Below are 13,331 nucleotides of genomic sequence, written 5' to 3'. Positions count from 1 at the left end.
ATCACTGTCAATTAATAATGTTAACAATCTGTGTTTTGAAAGTCCCACCAAGATGTCTAATGAAATATTAATTGCTGAAAGTTTTGATTTTTTAGTAGATGCCAGTAATATAAAACCAGTCATATCACTCAGCGCTTTCTTGTTGTAAAATATCAGTATTTTTTCAATTTAATCCATTTTTACTCCAGGTACCCAGGGTTGATTCTCGAGGTGTTCACATGGCAACCATATTCATGAGAGGTTTGTCTACATTTTGGGAGGCCAATGCATCATGTGCAGATCCATTCAAGATGGAGGATTCATTGCCATGGCAATGCTTTGATGGCAAACTCTTTCACATCAAGTATATCATGGCTCAGGAAGGGGCAACTGTGAGGGCGCTATGCCAGGACAATGTGAGTATATGTATTAGGAAACATTCAGTTCAGTTCAGTTTTACTTCATTGAATTCCAACCATACAAATAATTACAATGGTTATAACAAGTTAGGGTTAGATTTAGGATGTTTTGTTCAAGGGATTACGTATAGGTTTGAAAGATATGCTAAAATTAGTATTTTTATTTCCTTCCTGTTTGGAACATAGTGCCACTGTTACCAGTATTTTATTTCTAGGGGGACATGTTTTAATGTACCATTATATGGAAAAACAGAAGCATGGCCGATGTGAATTAATTTTCATTTAAGCCTTAGCTACTATGGGCAACTTGTGGGAAGGAGATAAAATTAGGTAACAGCTTATAGTTTGAATTTCAATCTGCCTAATCATGGAGCTCCTTTGGCCAAGTGGTTTAGGCATAGGTCTCATAAACCTGAGATCATGGGTTTGATTCCCAGGTGGGGATCGCTTGTTCTACTTGCCATGCCTACTTTTATGCCAGAACACAAAATCATGGAGCTTAGAAATGAAATGTAGAAATTTAATGACCTGAATCGATCTGTTAATCAATCAAGACCCCACCCACTTTTGTATCTATACATTTATTATGCTGCCAGTGGATTTCATGGGCAAAAAATGTGAGCTTTCTACATGAAATAATAATTCATAGATAAAGAGGAAAGTTATCAGTAAAACCCTGGATCTTGGAAAAGATGTCCTACAGTTTATATAGCAAGGCTTGTTCAAACAAATTATGTTGATAGGTAAATATCCTGGATCTCAGGAACCTGTGGTTTGAGTTGATATGATATTGATCCCATATTTACCCTGAAATGTCAGTGCATATAAGATAAGGGTTACGTACTAAATATCAAGTATCATTATCACTAATATATTGCTTACTTTCACTTTCTATTCTGTGAATTGTGGAAGTATAATAGAAACGAAGGTTGAGTGAACTTGAAAAAATTTCATGTTTGATGAGGCAATGAAAAAAAAAGCCCCACCCTGTTCTACGGCCTATGTCCTTTATACTTTTTATGGAAAAAGGCTGCTATAAAAGTAACTTATCACTAAATATTCCACAGCTCAGATGTTTCATTCAAAACTCTGGATTTTGTATCAACATGATCAAAGTTTGCTTAATGACATCAGCAACTGCTTCTGACTTATTACTACTGATAGATTGCTAAATGAAAACGTATGGTAAAGTAACATACGGTGCTTACGCTACCAAAACATGGATGAAAAGGAGGATATGCAGATGATGATTATAACATGTTTATGTTTACATAGGAAGTATAGGAAAGGGAAGTAATGGATTATACACAACTATGTTAACAACCATGTCAAATTAGTTAGCACCTAGTTAAGGGCTTGACTTGATTAATCCGCTACATGTGTAGAGTGTGGTTCAGATATTTTCCAAGCTTGGGACTTTAGGCACTAAATATACTAATGATATAGATTGATTAGACAGTATGGAGTGCCCCCTTCACCACCCCAAGGCTGGATATGAACTGATGACTAATTCAACATTCAATTTAAGTTGATGGTTTTCCCTTACAGCAAACTTTGGAAATAAATCTCATACTGGAATTTACTTTTTTGCAAACTCACTACATTGTATCTGAAACCTCAAGACTTCATCAGGCAATATGGACCCACTGCACTGGCCATAGGCAGCTAGGTATCATCTTTATTTATAGGTTCCAGTCAACTTTACTTAGCTACTTAACATTATTTATTTTTCAAAAATGTCATCTTCAAATTCCAAATATGGCATGAAAGCAATAACAAATCAGGCAAATTAATTAAGCGAAATCAACAAACAGATGCCCCAAAGAAGTTTTTTTATATGCCCAAATTTGGTGTGATGGGCAGTGATGTGTTTAGCATCATCAGTACTCATCAGGTCCTACTATCTATCAAGAGTGCAATGGCCTTATGAATTAATTAAGGTTGGAAATGTGTCTTTTTGTCTGTGTGCAAGTATTTTAATCTAGATGACAGAAGATGACTTATGGGTGCTCCCTTGAACTTTTGCTTTCCAAACTTACCAACTCAACTCTGTGGAAGCATTTGCTTTGTAGCAGTTGGTGGAGCTAGTGTTGCCAATGCTGCATATAAGCACCCATTTGGGCTATTTGGAACTTGCTTGCTTACTTGCTACTTCTATCATAGAAGAATATAGAAATTTGGTGTGCTTCCATACAGTTTGTTGATTACTTCTGTCATGAGCAACTATAACAGTCTTCTTTTCATTTTATTTTAAGCCAGGAGGTGATACATTACTTTTTAGTGAATGTTTGTTTTATTTGTACTTTTTCTCATCATTGTTTGTTGAGCTACATGGATATGGTCCAGAGGATTCCAAGCAAATTGCCACTCTGGTATTGAAAAAGTTTTTTTTTTGGCTTCCGGTACTCGAGAGCTTTGGCCACAGCTTGGTGGAATGCTAGTTTTGAAAAGCTGTTCAAATTCTTGGCAACACTGTGTGCATAAAGTACACTTATGGTGGTAGGGAAGTCAGTTGTTGGGTTATTATCTATATCATTGAGATTTAATGAGAATCCAAGCATGCCATGAAATCAATGGCTTCTTGAAATTGTCTTGTGACAGGAATTTGATTTGTCACAAAGGAAGGAAAAGGTCAGTTATTTATGTTGTACGAGCTTCTAGGCACAATAATCGAGCGCACACACACACAACAACCTCTCTGACACACCTCTCTGGATATATACCTCTCTGGATAGTATAGGAATAGAACCTGAAAGTAGTGCTAGGATCAGGAAGGATTGGTAGGAATAAAAAAACTGATAAGAAGTACACTGACAACTAAAATATAAAAGCCCTACAAATGTCTTTATTGTTTGTTTCCTGCAGGAAATAAAACAAGCCATACAAATACTATTTTTATACGTTTGTTATTGATCATGCTCAACTTGACCAGCTTTTCCTGCTTTTTAAAAGCTTCATGAATTACTGCTACCATCTGTAGCTGCACTCTATAGTCTGTATGGGGAAAAATATCATTGAATAGGATTACAAATGACAAAATGAGTTTTTTGATTAAATATAATGCCTGAAATGTAATCTTTCTTTTGCTTCAATTTTGACAGAAATTAAATATTCTTTTGCAAAGTTACAATATATTTTGCGCAAAAAGTTAAAGACAAAGTCGTTCTTAATGTATTTTTGCTAAAAGTGTCCACACTGACCAGCAGCATTGCTGGGAGGGGGGGGGGGGGCATATATTTTTCTCCATTTGCCAATTTTGTCTCTTGTATTCCTGAAAATGTGTGTGTGTGTGTGGGGGCTGGGATTCCCTCCTCCCATGCCCACTGGCTACGCCACTGCTACAGACAGACTCCTCCAACATTGACTAAAATGTAACATTTTACCCATTAGGTTTTGTAGATTCACAAATTTCAGAATCGTAAATTGTCATGAACATATTTGGAATTGGTATGAAAAATGCATTAAAATGAGCACAAAGAAGCCTAGTATAGATACATTGATTCTTAAGATTCTTAAGATAGCTCTTCATTTTTTGATAAAATAATAAAATATTGGACTTTTTAGTATTGCCAGCATGCAAAGCATTATAAGCATGAAGCCCCTTCAACTGCATGATGCTATATGGTCATTTTCACGGTAAAGGGTGTAACTTTGGATTTTTAACATTTTGATCCGTAGTGTTCTAATAAAGCGACAGAATTCCATGATTTTTGGCCACATAAGTCATCTAGTTAGCAGCTACCTTGGGTAGCATAATCATCTTCGGTAGTTACTTCGTTCAGTTTTAGCAATCTTAAATGTACTTAATATTGCCATTTTGAAAAACTATAAAAAACAATAACATTTTTGTAAAAGCCTGTGTTTTCTTCAGTTAGTTCATGGATATTTTTTCTTATCCTGAAAGTATGGTCATATGTTCAGCAAACACTGCCACATTAGATTTAATTGTGAACAGCCCTGTATTTTTGAGAACCGGACTTCCATATTAGTCGTTTCGGAGGCTTCATTTTCCGTTAACAATTGTTAACAAACTTTGTGGGTAGATCTTTGGTTCATAATTCTTGGTTATTTCTTCACTTCTTCTTGATTCATAACAGTTGATATCTTAACTTGAAATGGGTAACTAAAATTAGTTGATTTGCAAGCTTTTAAAATTGTTATAAAATCTTGACTTCAAAGAGCCGTTTTTCCGTTAACTTTTTTGAAGCCTCCGAAACAAACTGTTCAGCTAGCTTGGGCAAATATAAATAAAAGAGCTCATCCAATCTACAATATCAAAATGTATTAAAGTAGATCCTCAAGTCACTTGTTTTTAAATCGTGGAGATATATATCACCGTTTGAAAATGGGACCCAATACAAACTTTCCGTTAACACTTGAAGCCTCCGAAACAAATGAAGCCTCCAAACAACAATAAGATTAATTATCATCTTTGCACATCTAAATTGGTGTGTTCCATATTGATATCTGCATTGTAATTGTTACTTGATATGTGCAGAATGTCATAAATTTAAAAAAAAATTGATATTATGGTTAATGTTTGAAAAATTTACTGATACCCAAGAAAGCCTGTTTCGGAGGCTTCACATGCAAGTTAACACCATACTTAACAAATGGGTGAAAAAATTAACGTGTGATTAATCTACAATATCTGCTGCATAGAATCATTAATTCAATACACACAAGAAAATAACAGCTTAGATGATCCCAACAGTGTTGTTTTCAAAAAAACTACTTCTGCAATGTTTAGCCATTGTTAACATGAAGCCTCCGAAACAAAAAAAATGACTTGCTGTGATAATTTAATTTTTGTCACAACTGAAATTCAATACTAAGATGCAAAGCATGAAAATTGGTAATTGTGATATTTTTACCTATTTTTTCATGTCAACTTGTAGTAGTTAGCCAAATATATTACTTTTATGATCACCTGTGTTGTTAACTGAAGCCTCCGAAACACAAATTGCTTGAATTGCCAATTCTAAAAAATAACTCCAATTTCTGTGAAACTTGGCTGGTAGGTTCCTTTCATCAAGTAGTATTTATACATGAAGTTAGACATTCAAATTATTTTAGGAACCCAATTAAAACTTAAAAAATATGTTTAAGGTTGGGAAATTTCCATTGTAAATGACACTTGATGTTAAAAATTTTCAAAACTGCAATTACAAACATAGCAAAACATGGTATAAAATTTAACTTATATCTGTTGACTTACTTTGGAATGGGATTTCACATGCATTCCAGCTTTCATGTCATAATTTTCTGAGCATATGTAAAATACATTTTTTCTTAGATTTTAACCAAAATGTTATGGAAATGTCAATTTTTTTATTAGAAACCAAAAGGTTTAAGCCTTGAAACATTATTTTACTGGAATTTAAGTTGCTTCTATGCATGATTTCAGTAAACAGAAACATATTTAAGTGGTTTGAAATTTTGACCCTAAAAATCAAAAGTTACACCCTTTACCGTGAAAATGACCATATATGAAGTGTAACTTGTTTGTGAAACCATAAATGTATAGGCCTACATGATTGGGGGTAATTATAGGTATGTACTATGTTTAGAATGATATTGAGCCTGTGCTATGCTGCTATCCTCCTCAAATCTGAGGTTATCATTTTTATGCTGCTTCTAACCATAGGCTCAGAGTCTATGGTCTGACAATAGATGGATGAGCATGTAGCTTGACCCCAAGTGCTGGGCCAAGTTGAAGTTGAAGCACCCTCTTTGCCTGGATTTTATAATAAAGCATCAAAGCCTGAATGTAGTGCTTGGTTTTGCATCCTGCAAATGTGTTTTTCAGCATTGCTTTTTAGTTAGCTGTGAAATGCATTTAGTCAATGGGAAGAACAGGGAGGCTGTATGACACGTGCAAAGTTTCAGTGTTATTGTTTTGAAGACATTAACATGTGGAGATAATTAGACAAAATACTAATTATATTGTCTTTCAACATGTTCCTAATGATGTTAGAACATTCCTGCATACTCTAAAATTGGCATTAGTAGTGTGGTTAGTGTATGGTGAATTGGTGATAAATGTTGACTGTAAAAATCTCGTCATTTGAAGAAGGAAACATGGAATTTAATCTCCCACCCAAATGTTTTGTTGATTCTCTGCCAACTATTCAGTCATCCATATTCCATAATACTGTAAAAAGCTATTCAATTGACAGATTTCATGAGAGCTAGACAAGATTTGTGAATTTAATAATACATCACCTGCTAAAAATCATACTGAAAAGTTTGATAGCCAACTTGAATTCCTGAATTTGGAAAAATAAGGCTGGTTATTTTTCAAAACAGCTCACAAACTTGTGAGCCTGGTGCACCACTTAATTTTTGCTAAAGCAGACTTTGTGTAATACTTGTGTACATGTGTGTTCAATTTTGAAGAAATTAAAACAGAAGAAAACTTAATAGATTTTCCAGTAAAGTGTATTTAAACTGACCATCACCCCTGTGACAAGTATAGTTTATGAGTTATCTAATAAAAATTTATACCTTTGGTTTAAACTCTGCTATAATCATGCCTTTTATAATAATTACTAGCCATAAAGGTTCCATTAATTACTCTTTTAGACATTGTTTCTTAATTTGAAATCCAACAACCACTAATTAAACTTGATATTGGCACTGGAGCTTTCAAATTTAATTACATCTTGTAGCAATTTTTTCTTTCGTGAAAATAAATTGATATTACTTTTTCAGAAATGTTTGTTGTTACTAAAAATTGCCTGGTTTATAATTATTACAGTTGATATTGAATTTGCAGCAGGTGATATATATTCCAAGACCAAATTTCTCTGTATATTTAAGTATATTGATTTGTTTGAAGTGGTTTTGACAAAAACCAAAAGCTTTTGCATCATTATCAACCTATGAATAATGATGAACTTGACTTCAAAGTAAATAATTATGATTGTTCCAAAATGATTGTCCCAAATCCATGGAAGAAAGAGCTTTTGTTTCCATGCCAAACCTAATCATTTTACTAGTATAACGTTGATTAAAATTGATTTTATTTCAATTTCAAGTACCTCATCACATGACACAGGTTACGTGATGAAGGGAACAAAGATATTAACATTCTCCTACTCAATTTTGATCTAAGTACCATTGATCATGGTGGATTTGTCTTTATTACATCAATTTACTGTTCATTATGCGTGCTTTAAACTCATGAAATTAATACAAATAGGCTCAACTTTTGTTAATGTTGGAGAGGAAGTCGTTTCAGCTCTGTGTGGGGTATTTAGCATTTTGAATAATACTAACATAGAAGTAAAATTCATTGTCAAGTGCATTTCAGCTGAAATTATCAAACAAAGAAGAGATGAAGTTTGGACAAGTGAATTGTTTGTCAGCATGGTGAGGTTTAGTATTTTCTTCCAGCTGCAGGATAGGGAAGTGACAAGTAGGAAAGGACAGCTTCATCTTACAGGTGCATTCAACAAGTTCTTTGCTTTACCAGTCCTCTTTCTTTGTTTTGGTTTATAGCCAATTGGTGAAAACACAGATCCTAGAAATCGTAGGCTGCTGTGACATTACTTCTTGAAATTTGTAACAATGGTCACTTGTTAACAAGATTTTTAATTTTACTAAACAAATGGGACAACATTTTTGGTGTTTTCAATTTCATCTTGAAATATGACAATAAATGGACTGACCATGCTGACTCGCTGAAGAACTTTTAGATTGAGGGCAGCACAGTATGTTTTGGCCTAATCTGGTCTGCTTACCCACAGACAGACATGAACCCAAACAAAGAGCAGCAGACAGACACACCATGGCAACAAGGCACACTGGTGACATTTGTTCAATAATTACCATTTTAGAGTGATACATTATCAATGTGAAAAAAACATGAATGATTAAAAAGTAAATAAAATTCTGCTTAATGTTGAGAGCGGAAATTGGTGTGTAAAGATACAGGATGAAATATGAAGGGAATGGAAATGAGGCATAGATGTATAAGAGGCGGTTGTCATGGGATGCAGGTGATGCTGGTATATTAATGATGCTCATGTATCTTCTTTCTGATGGATATGGTCTATGGCTAGGCTAATCACCTGTTACTGCTGTTATGTTAGAAAATGTTACTTTGCATTCAGGGTTGCTACACAACTGAAGTTGCATACAACTGGGTTAGATAGTAAGCTGAAACAAACCTAATTAATGTCCACACCAAACTTTCATAGGTTGCCCAGATGAAACATTTTCATCCATCAAGTTCTGTAATTCCAATATGCTTGTACATTTCCCTACTCCTGCTCTGAGCAGTTAATTGTGGTTTGGTTACTATGAAACCCCAAATGTACTCTCAAGTGTTCCTACATAATTCCTGTGGAATGAAACTGTCAGATAGTAAGCTTAAGTAAGCTTAAGTTTGTGGTGTACATTAAACGTTCAGAAGTTACCAAGCACAGGATCTCAAACATGTACATAGATGCCCATGTATCTTCTTTCTGATGGGATAGGGATTAATCATGTTATGTTGGAAAATGTTAGTTTGCATTCAGGAATTGCCAGGCACTAAGCGCATCTTAACTCTAACTTACGCCTCTAGAGGGCCTTTTTGGCGACGGGGAAGGGAAAGAAGGAAAGAATAAAGAGAGAAAAGAAGGAAAGAAGTTGTTTGCTCTGGGTGGGATTCAACCCGAGACCCCTCGCATGCCAAGCACTCGGTCGGCGACACTTTGCCACGGTCTTGGGCTTTGTTGGCCAGCGAAACCGTGCCTATATATCACTTAGGGCGATTGTGTCATCACACCACGTGGGATGCATGCACGAACAGCGCATATATCAAGTAGTATTTTGTAGTATTCAGGAGCGTTAGGGTTAAGGAAGCCTATACTGAGTTTCGATAGTGGTAACCTAACCCTAACCGCCTAGGGCTTTTTTTACGACGGGAAGGGAAAGAAGGAAAGAATAAATAGAGAAAGAAGGAAAGAAGTTGTTTGCTCTGGGTGGGATTCGAGTAGCATGCCAAGCACTCGGTCGGCGACACTTTGCCACGGGTCTTGGGCTTCGCTGGCCAGCGAAACCGTGCCTATATATCACTTAGGGCGATTGCGTCATCACACCACGTGGGATGCATGCACGAACAGCGCATATATCAAGTAGTATTTTGTAGTATTCAGGAGCGTTAGGGTTAAGTAAGAAGCAGGATTCCTTTTAGGCATAGTAGACACTTGCTGTCAGAATATGCGAACTAGGGGTGCTTGATACTATTTGTATTGTTGATATCAGTACACCATTTAAGCCAATCTGCAGCACTTCATCTTCAGGGCCTTCCACATAAGTTAGGGTCAAAGACTCTGATCTACTATTTTCATGGCTTGTTTCCCAAAATTCCAAACTGTCATTCCCATTTACATACTTTAATACTCATGAATGGAATTGCAAGCCAGGTCAGAATTCATCCACACAACAACATATTTGCAGTCTGTAAAAGCAGTCACAGAGGTCCCAGATATAGTGGGATGCTTCTTCCACTGTCCTGTCTTGACATGTGTTATCTAAAGATGGACGATAGTAAATCTTGGCTGAAATGATAGATGATAGAGTGCCATATCATACATAATTTACGATGATGATGGAACTGTCAATTTGAATTTCATGTGGGTCTCTAATGGATGGTCATTTGGAGTGACAACATGATACTGGGGTGTGGGTGTGTGTGTGTGTGTGTGTGTGGGAGGGGTGGTTGGAGGGTGTATGGGGGTGCAGAGCCGGTGCCCACATAAATGTTATGAGGGGCAGATTTAATACAAGATTATTGGCAATGACTCTTAGTTATCATAACATTGTTTTGAATTCTTTTCTTTTTTATGCCTCCACTGTGAGGCATACACTGTTGTTTTTTTAAAGAAATTTTAGGGGGGGCATGTAAGCCTACCACTTTTGCTTCTTTGTGGATCTGTCACTGATCCTATGAAAAGAAAAGTGATGTGAATATGGAAACTTTCGGGCCTCATAACTTCTAAATTGTTGGTCCAAATTATATAAAAGTATACATATTTAGAAGGAAAAAGACTTGATAAGTTCATAAGTAAAAAAAAATTTGGACCAAAATGGCACTTTTGGCCAAAAATCCCAAAAATAACGGTTTTTGGCCCACTTCTTTTTCGTGCATCGTAACAAAAAAATTCTTAGGCCAAAAATGTTTTTTATATGAATATTTAAAACTAGATCAAAATATCTAGGACCCGTTTTTTCATTTTTTTGAATTTCGACCAACTTTGAGAAATTTGCACCAAAAATGGTCAAAAAATGCTGATTTTTCAAAAAAATCATAAAAAAGCCCGATTTGGGCCCAAATTTCAAATATTTTTGGTGAAATTGGTTTAAATTCAAAAAATGAAAAAAACGGGTCCTAGATATTTTGATCTAGTTTTTAAAAATTAAGAAAAAAACATTTTTGGCCTAAGAATTTTTTTGTTACGATGCACGAAAAAGAAGTGGGGTTATTTTTAGGATTTTGGGCCAAAAAGTGCCATTTTGGCCCAAATTTGACCTCACAGATGAACTTATCAAGTCTTTGCCATTCTAAATATGTATACTTTTATATACTTTAGACCAACAATTTAGAAGTTATGAGGTCCAAAGTTTCCATAATTCCAGGGTTCAGACCAACCTTAAGTGACTAGTTGTCATCCTTAATAGTCCACACCTCACAGCAAAAAGACTAGAAATCAATGGTGAAAGTAATCTATTATCATTGCAAATGAAATTTGACACCGTAATTTGTTGGTCATTTTAAGCTTCCTTGTTGTATTACAGGGACTGGACATTAATTGACCATTGGTCAGGTTCAGGTTCAATGACCGATCGGACAAATGATAAGTTGATGTTGCCATACGCTTATATTCTCATAATAGAAACAAATTGAAAAGAAAATTACTGTAATGGTAAAATTTAATGCATCATAATTATTGCCACTATTAGCAGTCTGCATATTAATCAAGGATACTGGTATTTTCAGTTTTGCAGCTAAATTTGTAATTTTGTTATTATGTGTGCTCAAAAAGCTTTTACCTACTTTTATAAAGATATGGTTCACAAAAATTAAAATGTGTAAAAAGATGTCAGTAATAGCAGACTGATTGGATTTCCTCAACCACTTTTTTAATTGCATGAAAACAGAAAGAAACAGTAGAACCAAATTCATTATTAAAGAATTCTAATGTCTTTGTTATCTTGACCTTAAAACATGAAGACATATTAATGCCCTATTCATCTGCATATGTATGGTAAATAATGACTAATCTGATGCAATACTTTTATTTATCTTTTTTTCACTAGGCTCAAGCACTAGAAGAGTTTCTGTTGTTGAAGAAATGCATCACCATGGGAACAAGAATGGAGACAAAATCAGCACAGCCATGAAGTATCACTGACTTATGCACACCATGAGATGATGCAGATGGGAGAAGGAGGGATGATGATGATAACTTACTGCAATTGTACATACAATATAGAGGTGGAATAAGAACTTACTAGAAATTAGTTTATCTAATAAAATCAAAAGATTATATTTTTTGTATATTTCAGAAGAAAGATAAGAACCTAAGATATGTTTCCATAGGAAGTGAGTCCTATAGGAAAGGCGAGAACAGCACAGATAGTACCATTTACACATAAAACATATTTATTAACACAACTAGAGGTGGAATAAGAACTTACTAGAAAGTAGTTTATCTAAGAAAAACCAAAGGTTATATTTTTTCTTTATATTTCAAAACTTTGTTTAAGAAAGCTAAGGACCTAAGATATGTTTCCATAAGAATGTGAATCCGTTTCCTTAGAAAAGGAGAAATCACCACAAAAAAAGAAGGTAAGGTTTTAAACATATAAACATATTTCTTCACATAAAGAGGTGGAATAAGAATTTACTCTACTGGAAAGTAGTTATCTATTATAAAAACCCAAGCTTTATATATTTTCTGTATAATTTTAAGCCAAAGAATTTATGTTTCTGATTGCACCACATGACGTTTTCTACAGCTCATTACCCGAACATTCTTATTCTACGTTTGGATTAAATTCAGTGGCGTAGCCAAGGGGAGTGCCGGGGGGGGGGGGGCAAATTCCCCCCAGAAATTCTCAGTGATGAAAATGGGGATGGCAAAGAGTAAAGGGTCGCAAAATTGACAAAATGGGGACGAAAATTTTGCTTTGCCCCGCATACTAAAAGCTGGATACGCTAGAATTATGTTGATCACAGTGGCCTTTAATATTAAAGAACAGTACATAATTTCCAGGGTTCTTTACCATCAAAATCCATGCTTTGTTATTCCACTTATACTAAACAAGTTTCAGGCCTAAATTTTCACTGGGGTTGTGAGGAAAACATGAGCTTTCATCTGATGGCTCAATCTGAATTTTGACAAGAGTAAAGTGGGGCGATGGCCGGGGGCGATGGTTGATGAGGCTGTCAATTGGGTCACCCACCTTTAAATGTCAATTTGATTTTTGTCACCATCAGTACATCACAGTGTACCGAGAGTCATTGAAGCCATATGCTGGTCAATGACCCCAATCCTGTAAATGACAGCAAGGGTTATGAAGATGATACAGGTGGTATACAGGATGAGTTTGGATGGTATCCACCTTGGTCACCTGTTTCTACTGAGAGGGTGTTCTCATTGATTTATGGTAATAATAGTAAGAGACCAGTGCTAATGTCTGGTGACCAAATCTTTGGAACAAAGTTTTGAAAGTGTTTTTGGCATGCCTGAAGGGTACTGAACAACAAATTTGACTTGGTATAGATTGACTTATCTCCGATTGACACATCTGAAGCGCTGATGTTATAAAATAAATTCAGTGCACGCTTTGATTCAGGTAGAAGAGGCAAAATCTCCGCTCCTTTTACTCCTCAATGACCAATGGGTCACTGTCTTGTTATCATGATTGTTGATCAGC

At 35.3% G+C, this 13,331-nt stretch overlaps 1 protein-coding gene across 2 annotated transcripts in view; it reads left to right on the top strand.

Annotated features, from left to right (window-relative positions):
• The window catches only part of LOC140152471 (constitutive coactivator of peroxisome proliferator-activated receptor gamma-like), a 117,512-nt gene that overhangs the window by 14,714 nt on the left and 89,467 nt on the right, over positions 1 to 13,331 (top strand). The window contains exons 4-5 of one of the 2 annotated variants that reach the window (XM_072174793.1): positions 189 to 395; positions 11,709 to 12,266. In XM_072174793.1, coding sequence (XP_072030894.1) covers positions 189 to 395; positions 11,709 to 11,792 — 291 coding nt within the window. In that variant the 3' untranslated portion in view covers positions 11,793 to 12,266. Of the gene's footprint in view, positions 1 to 188; positions 396 to 11,708; positions 12,267 to 13,331 lie in introns of those variants that run through there. The other variant, XM_072174794.1, reaches the window with a different exon arrangement.

This window comes from Amphiura filiformis, chromosome 5, assembly GCF_039555335.1.
Source record: "Amphiura filiformis chromosome 5, Afil_fr2py, whole genome shotgun sequence".
NCBI classification, from domain to species: Eukaryota; Metazoa; Echinodermata; class Ophiuroidea; order Amphilepidida; family Amphiuridae; genus Amphiura; species Amphiura filiformis.
Note: the sequence above shows the minus strand (reverse complement) of the source record. Positions and strands in the feature narration are given on the sequence as shown.